The 19,564-nt window shown below is 39.5% G+C and overlaps 1 protein-coding gene across 3 annotated transcripts in view; it reads right to left on the bottom strand.

Moving 5' to 3' along the window:
- Positions 1-19,564, bottom strand: part of DGCR2 (DiGeorge syndrome critical region gene 2) — a 46,892-nt gene that overhangs the window by 8,054 nt on the left and 19,274 nt on the right. For 2 of the 3 annotated variants that reach the window (XM_072879919.1, XM_072879922.1), the window contains 6 exons: positions 18,259-18,381; positions 8,860-8,985; positions 6,296-6,515; positions 5,259-5,335; positions 2,508-2,684; positions 248-451 (listed from right to left, as the gene is read on the bottom strand). In XM_072879919.1, coding sequence (XP_072736020.1) covers positions 248-451; positions 2,508-2,684; positions 5,259-5,335; positions 6,296-6,515; positions 8,860-8,985; positions 18,259-18,381 — 927 coding nt within the window. The remainder of the gene's footprint in view (positions 1-247; positions 452-2,507; positions 2,685-5,258; positions 5,336-6,295; positions 6,516-8,859; positions 8,986-18,258; positions 18,382-19,564) is intronic. The other variant, XM_072879921.1, reaches the window with a different exon arrangement.

The following is a 19,564-nucleotide window of genomic DNA, read 5'->3' as shown; positions in this document are numbered from 1 at the left end:
CACACAGAAAATAAGCTACTGCTTCTCCTATATAAGTAGCATCAAGGATGACTAATTATTTCTAGCCACAGTCTGAAGTGTTTCATTTCCTGTGATTTATTTGAGATCTTTCCCCACAGGGGGTTTGTACCCAGTAATGTTGAGGCATTGAAAGGATGCATCATTTCAAACAAAGTTATACCCAAAGATAACCAAGTTGAGCACTGAACTAATTTTTCTTGACAAAACTGTAGCAGTCAACTCTTACCTGGATCTAAACATGTAAATTTGCAGCATTCCTTAGGGTCTTTGCGATACTGCTGACACCCCTGGGGCCGTTCACACAAAGCAGCCACACACATTTCAGGTTCACCGTTGTGACATGTGCAGCTCAAACAGGGATCATTCCCTTTTGGAGTGAAATAGTAGCCTTCATCGACAATGTTGTCTTTGATATCAACGCAAGTCTGGCCTAGAACAGAAACACACATCAATATCCAAGTGTCTGTGAGCCTGCCAGACAGGAGTCCAGCTTATTCTGTTACATTAAGTGATTTGTAAACATAAGCAGACCACCAGTCAAAAGCCACACCTTCACATTAAAGCAACTGTGAAAAGGGATCTCCAAAGAAGATAATGGATAGTCTGGAGGCACACAGGGATGATTTACTGCTCAAAATTGGCAAAGTGAGCTTTAAGTATTTGATGGAATTGACACACTTTTGGGCATCCTCTCCAAGACACAGGAAAGCAAGTGGTCTGAGAAGTTTAAGCTTCACTGTCAGTGCCTGCTGCAGCTCCCTCCCTCTCTCCTGGTACTTAGGAAAAGCTGGATCTTCTCTGGACCAAACCTGAAGGACAGTCTTAACAGGCCAGGCCTAAAAAAGGTGCATCTAGCTGCATCTTGATCCCTGGCCAGCGGAGGAAGTTTAGGTGTCTTCTGTCCACTGTCCTTTCCTCCCACTGACCTAAAGGCAGGTACCAAAACCAGAGAGAGGGAACACAGGCAGCCCTGGGACCCGCCAGCTGAAGCAACTGCTCAGGGAGGGCGGCCTGCCCCCTCCAGCCTACGCACAGGTTCAGCTGGGAGGGTCCACAGGGAAGTTCAGACTGGAAGAGACCTGAGGAGGTCTCCAGCTCAATCTCCTGCGCAAAGCAGGGTTCGCTATGACGTCCCAACAGGTTGCTCAGGGTTTTATCTAATCCGGTCATAAAAACCTCTGAGGATAGAGGCTGCACAACCTCCCTGGGAGTCTGTTCCACTCTTGACTACCCTCACAATCAAACAGTTTTCCCTGGCATCAACTCAGATCTGTTGTTTCAGCTTAATGCCCCTTGACTCCTGCCATGCACCAGTGTAAAGACCCTGGCACCATCTTCTTGATAACCTCCTTGTAAGTACTGGTAGGCTGCTATCAGCTCCCCTGGAAGCCTTCCCTTCCAGGCTGAAGGAGTCCCGTTCCCACTGCCTCACCTCAAAGGACCCACACTTCAGCCCACATCACCATCTTGCTGGCCCCACGGAACTCGCCTCAATTTATTAAGGTCTTGTCAACACCTTTCTTGCACTGCGAGACCCAAAACTGGACACAGCATTCTTCTGCTCAACTTACGCATCTGATACCCTCACCCTCTGGTTAACATCTTGGCAGAGCTATCGCCATCCTTACATCATCCTGAGAAGATGACCATCTTTTGGTCATCTTCTGATCATCAGAAGGTCATCTTTTGGTCATCTGATCGTCAGGTCATCTTTTGATCATCATTTTGACTAAACACATGTCCTTCTATATCAGATTCCAAGATTTTATTACATCTCAAGGTAGACAAGGCAATATCCTGTCCTCCTAATTTTCAGTATTTCAGGTGCAAAAGCAGGCAAAGAAGGGCTGAATTTTCCTCCCCTTGCCATCTTGTCTTTTTCCTGCTTTAAAGAAAAAGCAAAACTAGAAAAGCTTCAAGAACTGCAGTAAAAGTTCAACAACTTTTCTCCTTCTTGCAAAGAAGCACCATCTATATCAGGTATCTTAAATATTACCTTAAAATACTGCCAATACCTCTGTTGGTATAAAGCCTTTTGGAATAAAGAAATGCAAGATAAAGTGGAAAAAATGGCTTTCATTCTGTAAGTCAGTAGCTCCACTTGCTTCCCCCCTTGAATTTGCTATATTCAAAATAAACCAGAAATAAGTGCTTCCTCATTTTCATGTGAAGTTAATAATTTACAAGTGATATTTACTAATAAGGCACTTTCTTTTTTTAACCTTTTTTTTCAAGTATACTTTATTTTGGGGCTGATATAGCTGCTTAACGATCATTTTTTTAGTGAAAATCTGTACTGTGGCTGACAACCACACATTATGATGCTCTTATTTATTTAAACCAAGCAGAAATTTAACTTCCCCCCCCCCTTTGTTTTTTAATTCACTGGGCAAAAGGTAAAAAGGATAACTAACCAATTACCCCATATTTGTTATATGCATATTAAAACACGCAACAGAGTTAACACTGAACTAAAACCGACTTACTCCTTTTGCAGAGGAATGAAGATTTCTCATAGCAGTTTTCAGCATACCAGCTGTGTAAACCATGGTGCCGAAGGGTAGGAAAATGGAAACACTGAAGCTGGGCACAAAGAACGTTTTCATTTTCAGACATAGCCGTACCAAAGATAGGGTCAGGGGGTAAAAATACTTCTGAAGAGCCTAGAACAAGATGCATTGGTGTAAGCAGCCTGCGGGTATGCAAAGCTTTAGAAAGGCTCTGTAATGTCCCTCATTTCATGCACACCAACTCTGCTACAAGGCTACTGTCCTCTAGCTTTAGCTTCCATTAGCAACATTCCTCTGGGGGAAGGCAAACAGCGGGGAGGGAAGGGGTGACTCAGAGAGAAGAGGCTGCTGTTTTCAAAGTACTGGGTAATTTTGTCATTCTGCACCAGTAGGAGTGATGTTCTGGTATCTCTACAAGTGCTGCTTTCCAGACTCCCATGAGGGTTTTGCCTGCCAATAGTTATGCACCCCTTCAAACAACGCTGACTTTGGCCACTCTTGCTACTAGTGGAGCAAGAACCCATATCAGTCTTGTATCTGGCACTCCAAGCACCTACCAGTGCTTCCGAAGATGTGTGTACATCTATATACCGTGCAGCGCACTGCAGAGCCGCTCCCCCACTCTCATGCCACTCAGTGCAGAGCAGTGCTATGCAGAGAACAAGGCTGCAATGCCGCTTCTGCTGCTGCAGTGGTGGTATGGACTATTTGGTCCTTCCCACTCACGTAATTGTTAAGAAACTGTATTGTGATGGGTTCCAAACAGTGCAAGAGGTGTTGAGGGCATTTTATAACTTTTAAAATATTTCTCACCAGTGTCTCACTTCACTTAAATCTGCTGGTATGCAAAACTGCAGAGACTAATGGCAGACCAAGACACAGCAATTGTGAAAATTAGCCTATTTTCTATGTTTTCAGAAGCCTACTTTCCAAATCTGCATGCTTAAACACTGATTTTAACAGCTCTTGCAGTTAGGATATTACGCAGTCTTCTCACATGATGGTCCTTTCAAACACTGTTAGGCATGATGGTTTTTGTTTAATTTAAATGCAACTAGGTTCTGCTATCATTTTTTTGAGGGCTTACCTTCCACATCTCCCAATAATGGATTAAAATTTCCAAGCTATAGAACCCTAAATCACCACAAATTCTGTAGTGAGTCTGCCTCGCTACAAGTCAATGAAGCTTAAGTGAAGCTTTTCAGAAGCTACTGAATGCTACTATGTATTTTATTTCATATAGGTATCCCTTTATTAAATAGAAAGCTTGCAAACAAAAGAATATATAGTATTGAGAAGGCTTAGATTTATATAATGCAAATTAAATAAAACTTACAATAAAAACAGGTATCATGATTTTTCTGTAATTTATGCCTCCCTGGTTGCAAGCACTCTGTCAGCAGATGGCAGTGCAGTCAACTTTCCAAAGAGCAAAGAAACCCTTTTAAGGAGAATGGTTTGGGTTTTTTTTCCCTTGGGCTTCACAGGAGAAACCTACCTATATAAATAGTTTTGTCAGACCAGAAATCCCTATTATGAGAAAAAATTTGGACCTTCCTCCCTCTCTTTCCCCTTCTGTCCAAAGACATCTTTAAATGCTTTACTTTAAGGAACTAATGAGAATGTTCCTGCCTCCACAAGAAGGAGCAGTTTCCTCTGAATATTCAGTCAGCTCTCTCCACTTAAGTGACAAAAGAAATCAATATTTTTGTGCATGGCAGCACAGTAAACAAGTACTGTCATTAGAAAGCTATACAGGGTTCTACCACTTCTCATATGTCAAAGGAACTATTTTTTAAGACCCAACCATTTAGCCAAATTCTGTTCGTAATTATGTATCTGTACCTAATAGACAGTTTTCCTTCCAGATTTTCTTTTACTGAAAATTGTATATGAGAAGAAAACTATTCAGATTAGTTTTCAAATGCTACACTGTAGTGAATTCGCAGTGCTAATGCTTAAAACAAACCCCTTTGGTTTTACATTTTCCATTACCTAAACCAGTACAGCATTTAGACATTCAATTCTACACATAAGAGTTCATATAATGACTTTAAGAATAACAAATCCCTCAACTGAATTACTTACAAATAAAAGGTATAGAAACATAACTTTGCATTTGCAGCAGAGGGAGCTGCTTGTTTTGCAATTGAAAAAGTTCAGCCAGTGATGCCTATCAGATTAATGTTCAGTTTTTCATACAAGCTAGGATTTACTTCTGGGATTAGGCAAATTTTGTCTTGGTTTAAGTAAACCACCTGAAGTACTTTAAAATGAAAAAAAACTGGGTAATTCTGCAAAATTCAAGATTTTTTTTTAAGTATATAAAAATTTTTAAAAAGCTAAAACCCCCAAATATCCTACACTAGTCTGTGCAAATACTAGAACCAGGAATCAGCAATTCATCTAGACATTCACCACAAAGAACAAGACACTACAGAGTCATTTCCTTTTTTTTCATCTTAATCAAGGGGAAAGCTCAAACTGCAAAGCACGTTCTTTCCACAAGACTGCAACGTGAAAAACTATGAAACTTCTTACATTTGAAAATAAGACACATGTATCGAGTATTAAACTTTTCTGTTTTGATACTGTAGAGCAAAGCAGTTCCCCTACACTATTTCAACACTGTCACTGAAAGAAGCTACGTTGTTCTTGCAAATAATATTCATGCTTTAAGACAGTTTCCACAGGCCATTTAACTACGTAATCGTTCGAGAGGCCTACCTTTATAAGCTACTTCCCAGTGACCTTCTAGAGAGTGATTTCGATTGGTGATCACATACTGATACCCCACCCAGAACCTACAAAAAAAATTAAGTTAGATTCTAAAGATACAAGCCAAAAACATACTAACAAATTAAAATAAATTACACAGAGCCTTACAATGTCTTTATACTTAAAAACTAACTTTCAAAACATTCTGATGATTTTTTCCTTAACATTTCAGCCCATATGTTGGCAATGTACACAGAGAGACTACAGTTGAGGAATAGAGGAAAATACTTGATAATTTTCTATGTTTAGAAGTCACCAGTGTCTTTTATTTCTACTCTTAATAAGCACCTTATTCTGTTGTTATGGCAGCACTTCAGTATCTCAAATCCAAAACCCACACAAAAGCATCCAGCAGTCAAATATTTTATAAACATATACAACTTATGTCAGACTCTTCCAGATCAAACCATCTAACTCTCCAGAGAGATACACCATTACTGAACCACTCCTGGCGATCTGTCACAGCAGCCCACGAGGCTGACAAAACCCACAGGCAAAAAAAAAAAGGAATCATGTTTGTTGTTAACTAACAGAATGAAGTATCTAAAGCCACCAGAACATAGTTCTTGCAACTCAAAATGGCTGTTTACTTCATTCTTATCTCAAACTTGCAGTCTTTGTTAGAGCTACTGGTACTTAATGGAAACAAAAATTCTGTTGAAAAATTTAAAGCATTATTTCTATACAAGGTAGTGCAGCAGTAAGTCATGGTAAAATCCATCTTCCCTGTTGCAGTTCAAGAATACTAGTATGTTACCAGCAGGAAGATTAAAAGACTCTGTTGAATTGTAGCCTGTTAATGTTAATTAAAACATAAAATACAGATGGCCACTGCCAAACAGTCAACCAGCAGGCTCATACTGGGTTATTAAACTGAAGTCAATTTTACCATTACATTTTCTAAGCAAACTGAACTACCAGCATTTGTATCACACAGAGACCATTCTCATGTAATACGAGATCTTTGTCCTTTCCTTCCTACTCACCTACGCTGGTCCTTCCTTACAAATGTTTTTTCTTCCAAGTCCCACTCCTGTGCCAGGATAAACCTCAGCTCCTGGTCTGCAGTGAAGGTGGCGAGGGATCCATTCACCCGCTGACATGTCTGCACAGCGTCCCAGTAGTTCTCCCCATTTAAATACACTCTGTAACAGCTGGCTGTGCCCTCATAGTGGTGCCATCCTGTTGGGCACTTTCCTAGGAAACATGAAGAATAGAAGGGAAACCATTCCCCCCAAATTAGGATCTTCAAGATAATGCATCCTGATCAGTTTATGACAATGCAATGCATAATCACTTGGATGTGTACACACAACATACTGTGTATACACAACATATTGTGTATACTTCACCTCACCAGGAGGAGATGCATGCATTACAGATCCCAGAAGACTTACTTTACTGCAGCTTTTGATAAAGGAAAATTTTTTAAAATTTATTTAAAAATATGTAACTCCTAGTAATGTTTCATTGCACTGTGACAGTCTTTAAAGGCTTTAATTAAGACTGATGATCTACTGTGGAAGATATTTCCCTGCACATCTTTATAAATCCAATGAGTTCAATCAATCCAAGTCAAAACAAGCAGCAAGAAGAAAAAAAAAAACCAGAGGTGGCCTGTTTTTTTCAGGTGGCCTGATAGAATCAGAGAAATTATTCTGTCTTTCTATTAGGTGGTTAGCAATACATCCAGCTTGCTGTGAAGTTTTCAACCTACTTTTACAAACAGTCTCAATAGTATTCACATAATCCTGCTCCCATAGACAATCACTAAAGACGATGGGGGTTCTGAGGCAATTGTTGTTTGCTTTGGAAAAACATCGCTGCAAAGTGGATCTTTAGGAAGTAAGAAGGTGGTGGTGTGAACTGCTGCCTCTGCTTTCTCCCAATTAACTCAACTGAGGGAATATGCAACAAAAGCCTTGAGGCATTTCTGGATGAAACAGGCCCGTGGGCTTTTGACTGGCATTCTTGGGGGTGATGGGCAACCATGACAGAATCACAGAGACAGGCAGATGAAATTTAAGAGAGACATGAAATATGATTTTAGAACCTGTTTTCGCAGTATTAATTTTGCACAACACCTAAGAAAGGACCTTTAAATTCACAAACTGTTTTTATGTTTGTTGCATGCATTCACAGGCACCAGAGTTCTTGTTCTCAAGCCTCTTTATTCCCTTCAGAAACAGTGATCTTTATCATCAAATCATGATATATAAACTTAGATTTGAAGCCCTTTAATTAAATATCTTTCCTTATTCTCCATTTATATGGGATCTTTTAAGATCTACTGTTCACATCACTAAGATGGGACAGAATACAGTATCAGGCAGACTGCAGAGTATATTACATATTGCTGTATCAATTTCTAAATTGCTTTAATGTCCTCTATAAATTTTACTAACATAATTTAGCTACTGGAATCCATGACAAATCAAAATACCCATTTAAATAGGCATTTTTGCCCTATTTTAAAAAAAATATATATAAATCAACAAAGGGGTGAATTTTTACTTTTGCTTCTCACTTGTCTATTTCAGAAGATCACCATAGTCCAAAGCAATCGTTCCCAATTACTTACATATTGTCTTCTCCCCACATCCTCTTCCTAACCTGTCCCATCCCTCCCTCCAAGGCTAATCAGTGCTGTCTCACATTCCCAAATCACTGAATGATCCCTGGAACAAAGAGGGATCCAAGGTAAGAGGGAGAAGGCAGGGGAGACTTAGATGTTTTGGGCCCGGAGAGATTCAGAGGCAACAGTCACTACGAGCTATGATCAGTGGGAAGGACACTTGCAGGACATTTGTAACGCTTTAGATAAGGCTGGGACTGGGATGCCGGCAGTGGCACTAGCAGTGCAGCAGGTCAGAGGGTAGGATGACCGTGAAGTTATATTTTTGAAGATTCCCGACTGATTGATGGGAGTAACATGGCGAAACCCATTCAAGCGCTACATACTTCCTTGACAGACTTTGTCTTCAGAGAAGCAAGTGAAGAATTTCCTTAAGTTCCCCACTCCCTAAATAGTATTTTTCCTATTACAAAGGATACAAAACTCACGTCAGAGATGCACTTAACTAATAATAGTGCAACGCCTTTAAGATCATCTTCAAAAGTCAATCAAGAACAACCAATTTTGGTTTCCCCCCACTTTCCAGGGGAACAATCCTACATGCAAGCTCACATCAAGAGACAAGGGCTAGACTACTGTCCCTGCTGCAGGCTGAAACCATTACTTAAACCATGGGCTTAGTTTTCTGTAATTGCAATGAGTTATAACAGAAAATTGCAACTCTGGTTTCACAAAAAGAGGAGTACTAGGGAAGTACAATTATTTGCATGTATTGGCCTGCTACATAAACTATGCAATAACAGGACATACATTAAAGAAATGTACAAAAACCTTAAAAAGCACTGCACGTGAATAAAATCTAGTCAAAAAGCTGTGCAAGAGAAAAATCTATTAATTTCTCCTTAAAAAGAAATAGCCTAAGTTGCTAAATTAATTAGCAGAAAGATGGCCCAGATTTCCCAGTCTGCAACTTACTGCTAAATCGGACAGGCTGTGCCACATTGACAGTGTGAAAGCGGGTTGTCTCTCCTCCTCTCCCTCGATTGTGCCTGGAGTCCACATTCTCCTTCCCATGGTAAGTTCGCTGGTCCCCTGTCAAGCCTGGGGACCAGAAGAAATAGTCAGTACCGGTGAAAGATGCAAGCAAAGGCAGATTTCATTTTATTAAACTTTCTCTGGGTTCTAATTCGAGACATATATGATAAGTAACACAGTCAGGTAAACAAAGATGGTAGATCCCTGCAATAACAGCTTGGCCATTTTACACAGTACATAACCAAAATACCTACAACTGAAAAGAACCAACAAGCCATTACATGAGTCTTGCAGAGTAAGCTAAATATTTTGGCAGATCCTCAACAGCCTGCAGTTGTACACAGGACTTGACACTCATCGTTTCAATTGCTGCAGCAAATGCATCATCCCTAGTGCATTTTATCTGTTCCTGTTTACAGAACTACCCACTCTCCAGCTGCTTTGTTTCTCAGTTGTGTGTTCAAGGATATAAGACTTCTCCAATACATTTTCCAACACATTCTCTGAGATCTAGGACAAAATTAAAACCAGGAAAGGAAAGGTATCTTCAGTCAGAAGAAGGAGGTTTTTCATTCACTCTCAAGCTTCTAAAGGAAATGTTAGTTCATTATTTCTGGAACAAAGAACATACACACCCTCATCTCAGTGTCAGGGCTCCTAATGGACATAACGTGACAACTGAATTCAACAACTTAGGAAGAACACAGTGCAAGATGTTATTCCAGAAAAGGGGCTGAGGGGCTCCACATGCCTACCAGGAGTAAATAAGGAGCACACAGTTCAGGTGGAGCCGCTGCAGGATGTAGCCAGCAAAACTAGCAAGTAGGAAGGCTGGCACAGTGGTGGGGAGAAACCTTTGAGAAAGATGGAGATGAGCACCGAGAAAGATTAATCTGGAAACAAGGGATTAACCTTAAAATGAGAAAAAATTAAGAACCCAAGAATGTAAGCATTAGAAATATCTACTAGTATATTATTTAATACTACTAGATGTTTTTAAAGGTAATAGAGTTTAACCAGCACAAAGAGCTATGCAGACATTTGTTTCTATATGAAAAGTCAGCTTATTTTCCTTTAAAGCTGATTAGCTCTATTTAGCCTAGCTAAACCAAATAAACCAGTCATGGTCCCAAATAAAGAGGAGCTACATAGTCTTCTTCAACAGGTTTAACTACATTTGTTTGAAATATATTCAAAACTATGTCAATAAAACTTTCTCCTTTCAGACTATCTTTAAAAAGCAAGAGGTCAACAGCAATTTCACGATAATTTAAACCCAGAGTTGGAGACCCTGATGTATTACCTGGGGGGAAAGACCTCCAGAAGACCCACCATCAAACAACACACTCCTTAGAATAAATGTTAGCACCAATGAGGGGGGAAAAAAAAAAATCACTAGCTGGAGCCCAGGAACAGGAGACTGGCTTTGCATTCATCTGGCTCTAGCATACTGAGTTTGCCCTGGGTTAACGGGGTAAGCAAGGGATATTTAATTATCACGTTATCCTAGGAATTACATGTCTATAGAGATCACCCATTAAGAAATGGCTGTGCATGATACACTCACATGGCCTTACAGGAATAAAGTAATAATTCTACTGTTCAATATTAGAATACGCTATTTATCACAGGCAAGAAGTTAGTGCCAAGAAATTCAGTTAGCGCACATTCCAAAGGACACAAAATGGTAAAATAATTTGACAGTGAAGATCACTGATTATTTTTTATTACTTTAAAGGACAATGTATTTTTAGTTTTGGAATTTGACTGTTCTTAATCCTAACAGTTCAGTAGCAGTATTTACACTATGATTTTCAGAGCGATACTGAGACACTAAAAAAGCAAATCTTTAATTATAGTAAGACTTTAAAAATAACGCTAACTAATGTAGAATGCTTTATCAAAGATGAACTGAGCTCAACTCCATTTTCCCATGGCATTAAATGGTAACAACTAAACCCAAAGAACCAGTAAGAACCAAACGCACAAAGAATTAGTTCCCTTTCAGAAGCGAGAGCAGATGCAACACCATATGGCTGACCCTCCACGGCTAAAGAGAACGCCCACGAGGACTTAACAATTTACCTCCACCGGGAATAAAACAGAAGTTCACAGGTTTTAACGTGCGAGGTTAAGAAAGGGTTACCTGGGCTAACATCTTATATTGACAGAATTTCTGCCAGATGCTTTGAAAAATAGCTACATAGATCCCACCAAAGTGAGTTCAATCAGTCCTCACCCAGGAAGCAGGACACTCATTCCTTCCTCAGCATCTGCCTGTGTCAGCAGACTTGCCACTGAAACCAGGCAGGACTGAAGAGGAAGAAAGCAGTCACCACAAGTCATTTCTCCTTCAAACCCAACACTGTCAGCTGCTTAATAAACCAGTGCTCTTCAAATATTAAATTGCTTCTATTTGACCTGAATTTTCAGTTTCTGAGAAAAGCAACGATGACAAGTTTTTCCAGGGCAATAAAGAAAGAGATGCTAAGAAAGAGATGCCTCTCAGTCACTTGACTGCCATGAAAAGCCACTGCAGATTCTGGTGGCAAAGGTGTAATTGGACTGGTTTTCTATTGTACTTTGTCAATACTCTGCAGAAGAATTTTCTATGTACTTTGCTGTTCCTGCTTCCTTTATAAAAATATTTTTATCTTTAAAAATAAATTAATAGCCCATGGTCTAAGCTTTAAGATAACAACCTAAGCCAGAAGATCACAACCTAACCATGTTTGAGTGTTTCGGAAAAGCCATCATTTTTAATGCTTACGTGCATACCTAATATTCTGAAAACTATCAAATTTTGAAGATCAGCTATTTTCCAAAACCTTTATTCTTCTAGATACTACAACCACCAACAGTAACAGCAACAGCAGTAGTTTTACTAGGCAAGACAGATAGTTCTGTTTCCTTTGACTTCATACAATTATACCAGAAATGTAATTTGCTTGTTAGTTGGTGAGGAAAAGGGAAAAATGGGTTCAAGGAAAAATTCATGGGGAACAATTTTTTTCTCCCCTCGAATACTATGGCATGGTAGACACAAAACAGACAATCTGTTTCCAATGGATCATGTCATGATTAGCATTCACCCAGCTCCTTCCAATTTACGGTTGCTATCTAATTAACTCTAGCACAATTACAGTCTAAATATAGTGCTGTACATCAAGAAAGTTGCCCAACACTGCTGATTCCATGCCTATTTTCAGTTGTTTAAAACTTCAAGCTACAAATTCAGAATTGAAGTTTGCCATGCTGGATGGCTCCTACTACATTTTATACTGGTAAACTTTTTCAGATCTGAATCAAAACAGTTCAAGAGTTGTTCAAAACAAAAATTAAGAGATTGGAAGGGGAAGAAATTTTGCTTACATTTCTAACTACCTTTTAGTTGAACAAGTGCTGTCACTGCAGCCTGCAAAACACATCCCTGCTAACTCACAGAAAAAGCTTTATGCCATGTGTACAAGTTTTGCTGTTCCTGTTGGGGACACAGAAAAAACGGGAGGGGACTAATGCAGTCAAGTTTAAGTCTGAAAGAAATATGAGCTTGCCCATTATTCATAGAGGCTGGAAAGAATTCAGTTACGTTGTCCATACTCTTCCATGTACAGCCATGGAGATTACTCTGCAGCATTTATCCACAGGATCTCAGCAACACTTTATTTGCACATGTTGTCTCATTAAGGGAAGCCAAGCACACAAGCAGAGCAGAAAGCTCCTTTTTTACCCCCCTCAGTGCCTCCATCACTCAGACCAAGTAAAAGGAAGCAAAAACCCAAGTAGTGGAAATGGAACATGAGCTGAGACCACACAAAAGTGAGTGCTGGCACCAGCTGAGACGGGAACAGGCTAGAAAGTACATGTGCCGAGCAGCACTGCATGGGGGAACCAACACGACACCAAATGGAAAACTGTGTTCGGAGGAGCTAGAAGAGAAACTGCGATCTGCCACACACCAAAAAAAGGACGGGCAGACAGAAGACATTGACTGTAATGGAGAGGTCTTTGTAGGGTCAGGACTTAAAGGGGTGAATATTGGATTTTGGGGAGTTGAACTAGTTCCCAGAGTTACTGCGTCACAGACGACAAGTCACTCAAGCCAAAACCCTCACAAGGATGGATGTACTATGTCAAATTACATCAAAATTAAACTGTTGGTGAAGCAACCAGGTCTTGTCATATCTTATTTGTTCCAAGATTTGAGTTGCTCCTGTTTAAACACATAGGTTCTCAAAATTTACATAAAAAGCTGCCTTGTCCCCTAAGCCTCAAATTTTCTGTCCAGCATATTGCCTACTAAAAGCTTGGAAAGCTTTTAATTCCCTCTGGTAATTTGAGAGGTGAGAGAACTTCAGGATCAAATTTTGTGCCTAAGATTTGGAAATACAGTTCAGAAGTCCCCAGAGAGGAGTGATTCTTCTCAGATCAAGCGGCTCCACACTTTGCGTTATCAATTGTATTATGCTAGGAAATAAATGCCAACCAAGAACAGCATCCTGCTGTGCTGAGCACTATTCGAAGTAATAGACTGACAGTAAAGAGCTTATAATTTAAACACCACGAAGTAGGGTAAAAAGGATGCATCATACAGGAATTCCACAAGGGCTCAGAAAACGTGTGGAAATGATCAGGCGTTTTTATCATTATCTGGCTTTAAAAAAAGGACATGTACTAAAAGTGCACGACTGTCAACAGTCACTTCAACCAAACACAATAACCTTGGCGAAACAAAACACAATGCTGTTTATGATCACTGCAAAACAGCGTGCTGCAGCTGCTGCTTTATCAGTTAATGGCCGTACCTTCTGCTAGCTCCACAAAGGAGACTGCAGACTCAAAGATGATATCGTGTGTATGTGCTGGGGCAAGTGACCTCCACATCTGCACATTTCTTCCTGATACAGTATCTGGGGAAGTCCTTAAGAACAGCATACAAGATGACATTGCTCAAGATCAGCATTTACAGTTAGCTTCCTAGCAAGATTGTTTCTGTATGAAATCCAACATAAAAACATGTAAAATTGTACTGTTTGCCATGGAACTGCAGGGCAGCTCATACTACTGCTAGCCACTGCTTGCAACTGCTGCCCCAGGGCCACCACCACCGCCAGGATGGCCAGCTGTCCAGTGCTGATTGTGGGCTCAGGGGGGAGAAAAACCCCTAAGAATTCATCTCACTGAAACTTTCCAGTGTACTTGTTTCTGACCAAGCAGGTCTAGAAAACAGTACTGAGAAATACCTTATAAAGGAAGAATGTGGCATTAGGCAAGGGCGTGCACTACAGGGCAAGCAGAAGGTTTTCAAATTCAGATGCTGGGAAAAGCCGAAGGACAGCTGATGGCACAATCTGATCACTTATTCCTGGGAAGAATTCTATTTTTAAAAAAAATAAATAAATGAATCAAAGGAAACAGAACGATCACCAATATAATTGCAAGCTGAAAAATTGCAAGCTGGTATGAATAGGATTTATGAAAGGCACTGGAATTTAAAGACATCAATTCTCTGTTCATACATTAACAGAAACAAACATTGAGCCTGTAGCATAAGAACAAAACACAGGTAGACAGCCAGAGCTATACTAAACCCTGCTCCACTTGTCCTGCTGAAAACGAGTTTTGACCAAAAGGCCTGCAAAGAAGGTAGGATATTTGGAGAAGCTGATCTGATATTCTGGTAGAAGCAAAGCTGGAAATCCAACAATGAGTAAAAGGCAAACTGCAGAGCCCTTCCTTCTTAGGGGTTTAAATACAGAACTTTTATAAAGGTGGAAAAGTTACATTACTTTGATTACTTGTATAGAAATGTAAGAGGAAGTGAGTAGAAACAATAAATTCCCATTTGTAAAAGTCCCTGTTTAAGATATTAATGCCTGTTTCTACTATTTCACAGAACACACCACTTTGGGACAAACTATTTTTAGGATCAGTTACTGTTGATATGGAACAGTACCTGAATTTCATGAGTCTCCACTGCTTAAGTAGAAGAGAGTTACAGGCATGTGCTACATAAACCAAACAATTTTTAGTATGCTCACAAGAGCAAGCAGCCAACAGTTTTAGTTACCAGAGAGATGAATTGCGGGTAATCACTGCTGCAGATTCCACTAACATTTGCATGCCTAGTGGGAAGGGCAGGGGGAATAGCACTTTACACATCACAAGTTTGGGACTGAAAGGAATTCCATGTTTTAAAGGAAAATGGTCATTCTGAAGAGAGGCAGTAAGAATAAAAACAGCTATGATGACTATCTTCAGAGAAATATATGGTCTAGCAAAAGTAGGCATTTCATACACTTATTCAGATTGTCAATGAATTAATGTCTGACCTAATTGTGTTCTGAAAAAAATGCCAGAAGAAATTATTCTAACAAAAAAGTCTTAGGGTTTGGGGTCTTTCTTGTACTTCAGACAACACATGATTACCAAACATTTATTAATTAATGATCCTCTTATTTTAATAGGAGATTTGTCACTAACAGGAATGAAATCACGCCTAAAAAAGGTGAACTAAACCAACAATGCCAAATAACTTACAATGGCTTTGTAATAAACCTCTGAAAATACCAACATGACTAAGCTGTCATTGGAACACACCTTCATCACCACCACAAAAGCCTAATTCACTGCCATTGATCTTTTCCAAGTTGCCCACATTGGAGCGTGCCATTAGTAGCTCAAAGGCTGAAAAGCAACAAGCTTCCCAACCAGATTCAGAGCCCTTTCTTGCAAGCTTTCTCTTCATATGCTTCAGAGAGATTTCATACCTTTTAATTTACAGATATTTTAATTCTCCAAGTTTCACAAGTCCAGGTGGCTTCACTAACTAGTTCTTTTAGTGTTCAGTCTGCCTTTATTGAAATTAAGAACCTTAATTAAAAAGTATTTAAACTTAGCTGAATCATCTCACAATTGCTCATCTAAATCCAAAGGTATTTTCTAAACTTAAAGCTACATCATTTCTTGTTAATTCAGTGGCCAAAGAAGAAAGTTAGCACTCCTGAGTATGTCAATGTGCTACTATTATTAGTAGCATTAGCTCCCCAATCAACGTCCCAGGACTCAGTCTCTCCTGTGACTGGTCACATATGTATTGCTTTCCCCAACATAAGAAAACCGTGCTCTTCCAAACTTATTCTGGCCTCAGTTTTACTTTCATTCATGCTATTCCTTTTTATACTACAGCATGCAATTCACATGCACACCAGCACACCAACCTGTCTTTATTCTTGACAGTTCTGAGTAACACATGCCCTTCAACACCCATTTCAGGTCACAATGCTATCCCACCAATTTTTTGTTACAGGTATAATAGAGTTTTTACATCCTACACCAGTAGTTCTTGTTCCTCTGGTTTGCTGGCTATACTCCGTGCATTACTGTGCAAATATCTCGGTTCTTTCATAAACGCCACACCCAGCTTTCTGGCTGTTTTACTGAGCACAGCCTTTTCACCAATTACTTATCCAATTACTCTTCTCATCAAGTGGAATACTTTCCTTCCCTATGCTGTCCATCATCTTCCCCTCTAGTACTCTTCAGGTATTTCCTGTTCAGGTTATTCTCCTCTTCCTGCATACAGACATGGCGATGAATCAAGTCTCTCCCACACATCTCCTTTCATTTCTTAACTTAAAGTTCTTCTCATCATGTCAGGCCAGACAGTCCAGCAAGACATACACCCCAAACACAAAAGCAGAGTCTATCCACTGAGAAATGTTACTTTCATAAAATCCTCTTCCTAGCCATATACCAAATATTCTTTGTGACTCCAGTCCTTGAGTCAACATCATCCTGTCGCATCCTCCATGCAACAACTTCATTCAACAATTGCTGACTAACACACTAGGCAACAAGAGAAGGTAAAAATACTGTTTTCTACTAATGTGGATGTTCCAATATTCCCACAAGTGAAGCCTTCAGTGCTTTTTGAGTAAATCCAAACATTAACATGACTCTGCTTTCCCCTAGCCATTGACTTCCGTTAACCTCCAGAATTTTATTAGGTCCATAGTTTTTCCACACTTGGCCAAAGTTAGCTAAAAAGGACAAAGAATAACAGCACAACTATAAAAGCATCTTTCTTCAGGACATCCACATCATAAAGAATATCCTTAAACAGAATATCAATGGCACAGCTTAATTTTCAATGTCAGAAGAAACTACCAACAGTTTTTTCCCCCGTGCTGCAAATATATACACTCACACAAACTAGCCAAAAGCTTTCTAAAAGAGCACTGAATACATTCTTTTAATTATTTGTGCGTAGCACACACTGGGGAGACGGCTAACTATAGTGCAGTTTCAAAGTTTGAGTGTTAGATTTACTTCTCTAATTCCACTAGAAAATATGAATATTTAGAAGAGCTTGTTGCTGTAAAATACCAATGTTACTATTTTGTAGCACCTCTCTAAAATAGTTCAAAGCTCAGAACAGACTGAATGCTGTGATGACAATGCCACAAAGTTAACGTGATTCTCTCCCAAGCAAATTAAATAGCAAAGAACTTCTGAAAATAGTTTTTGAATGTAACTTAGTCATACTGTAGAGACAAAAGTTTTGAATTATGCCACAGTTGAATTCATGCTTTCAGATTCCTGCTTCATTGTTCTTCGCAAAAAGAAATTACAGGTCCCTTCACTTAAGACACACAGAAAGAGAGTTGCACTGGCCTGTTCGCCAAGAACAAATGAAAATGTTCAAAATCGTGATTATATATTCACAATCAAAAATTTTTATTTGCTTGTTTTTTAAAGACAGCTCAGTATCCAGTAGCTTTAGCAGAGAACCACTGCTAGTGATAGGCTCCTCAAAGCATAAGATCACAAGAGTTTATGAAGAGCAAATATACCAGCTTGTTTGGCAGAACAAAGTTCTCCACTTAAGCACAAGAAGCATAATCACAACAGGGAGCAATAAAACAAGGTCTCTACCTAAGTCCAACAGTGTCACCCAGCACAGTTTGCGCGATATACTCATACAACCAACACAGTAATTCCGATGTTAACCACAGGCCTATGTATCATTTTGGTGTAATTGCAACATGATTTTTTCCTTGTCGTTAAAGTCTCTTTTTAGACTACAAACTCTCCTCATCTCCAGGATACCTACTCAGACTGTAAGAATGGAAGGATAATTCAGACAAGCAAAAAACCGCTTGTAGCATTAGCTGCACAAAATGAAGAGAAGCCAACTCAAAATTTGTTAATAATGGGTACAGTTCTACCAAACAATCTCCACTTTCAAATAAAAATAAGCAAGTGATCTTAAAGAGTCAAAGTACTGCTACAAAACAAGCAGACACTGGGATAAGCAGTATTCTCAGCTTTACTTACCTGGACAGTCAACTTCATCACTCTCATCCTCGCAGGTGGGCCATCCATCACACTGCCAATTTGAAGGGATGCACTGGATGGTACCACTCCGACACGCAAACTGCCCTGGGATGCAGCGGAGCTCTAGGAAAGAAGAAGAAAGTTGTGCTTTGTTCGAAGTGTTATTCTTGCAAGTCTATACCTATATTAATCATCCGTCACATAACGTATCACTGAAGCGTAATGGACAAAACCTCCGGATAATTCAGCCTGTTAAAAACCACTTAATTTCAAATCACTTCCATGTTTTAAACTGCATGTTTGTGGTTTTTATAGACTGGAGTGCCAGCTTCCAGTGCTTAGGAAATAATTCTCTCAGACATCCATAGTAAAAACTTCCTGATAAAGATACCATGTGAGCAGCTATCACCATAGCATTACCCATTTACTTCATGTGGGGCATTGAGGACTACTTGTTCACTTCTCAGAACCAAAGTTCAACAAAAATAGGCTAAGGTAGTTAAGTGCTAGATTACCCAATAAATTCAGAATCCTATTTCCCTTGCAGTCACTAAGTATGCCAGGACCCGCTAGACTTGCGCAAATGTCCAGCCTGATTCAGAGCCATTTCATAGAACTATTTGTAAAACAATTTCTATATCCATTAATCTGTTTTCACTTTCTAGCTTAAGCTCTTTTGTAGAATTTCTCCATACATACACAACCTTTACAAGAAACTGTCAGTATCTGCAAACATGTAGTTCCTGCTTCTGCAAGAGTACTGCCTACTTGCCATCATTATTCTGTCAGACCTAATTAGCATTATAAGAAGTATAATTTTTTTCAAAGCTTTTTTATATCAATTCCATCTATCAAATGCCAGAACCTAATAATTCAGCTTCATTTTGTGTCCCTCAAAACGTTTTGCGGGGGGGGGGGGGCAGAATATCTGTCTAGACAAGTGAACAATTCTAAGCTTGTTTACAGAAGGCAGGTCTGCAAGTCACCATCAGCGCTTGTTTACAGAAGGCAGGTCTGCAAGTCACCATCAGCATCCACGGGTTCACCTTCACACCAGGCCATCACCATCCATCTTTCTTCTGGGTGGTGGCTGTCAATTTTCCAACCAATGTTTCTGAACAATTTAGCACATTTTCCCCTCAGTGTGCTACAATAATCCCAGGTAAACTATGCCTAGAGAACGGGCACCTTTTAAAAAAAAAAAAAGTGTTTTAAAGTAAAACCCACTCATCCTTGATTTTGAAAGAATCAGGTAGGTAACTGTTTTGCAGGGAGAAACCTCTAAAAGAAAATTTAAAATACAGAT

The sequence above is a fragment of the Ciconia boyciana genome, chromosome 15 (genome assembly GCF_034638445.1).
Source record: "Ciconia boyciana chromosome 15, ASM3463844v1, whole genome shotgun sequence".
Classification (NCBI taxonomy): domain Eukaryota; kingdom Metazoa; phylum Chordata; class Aves; order Ciconiiformes; family Ciconiidae; genus Ciconia; species Ciconia boyciana.
The sequence above is the reverse complement of the archived record's forward strand: the minus strand, read 5'-3'. Positions and strand labels throughout refer to the sequence as shown.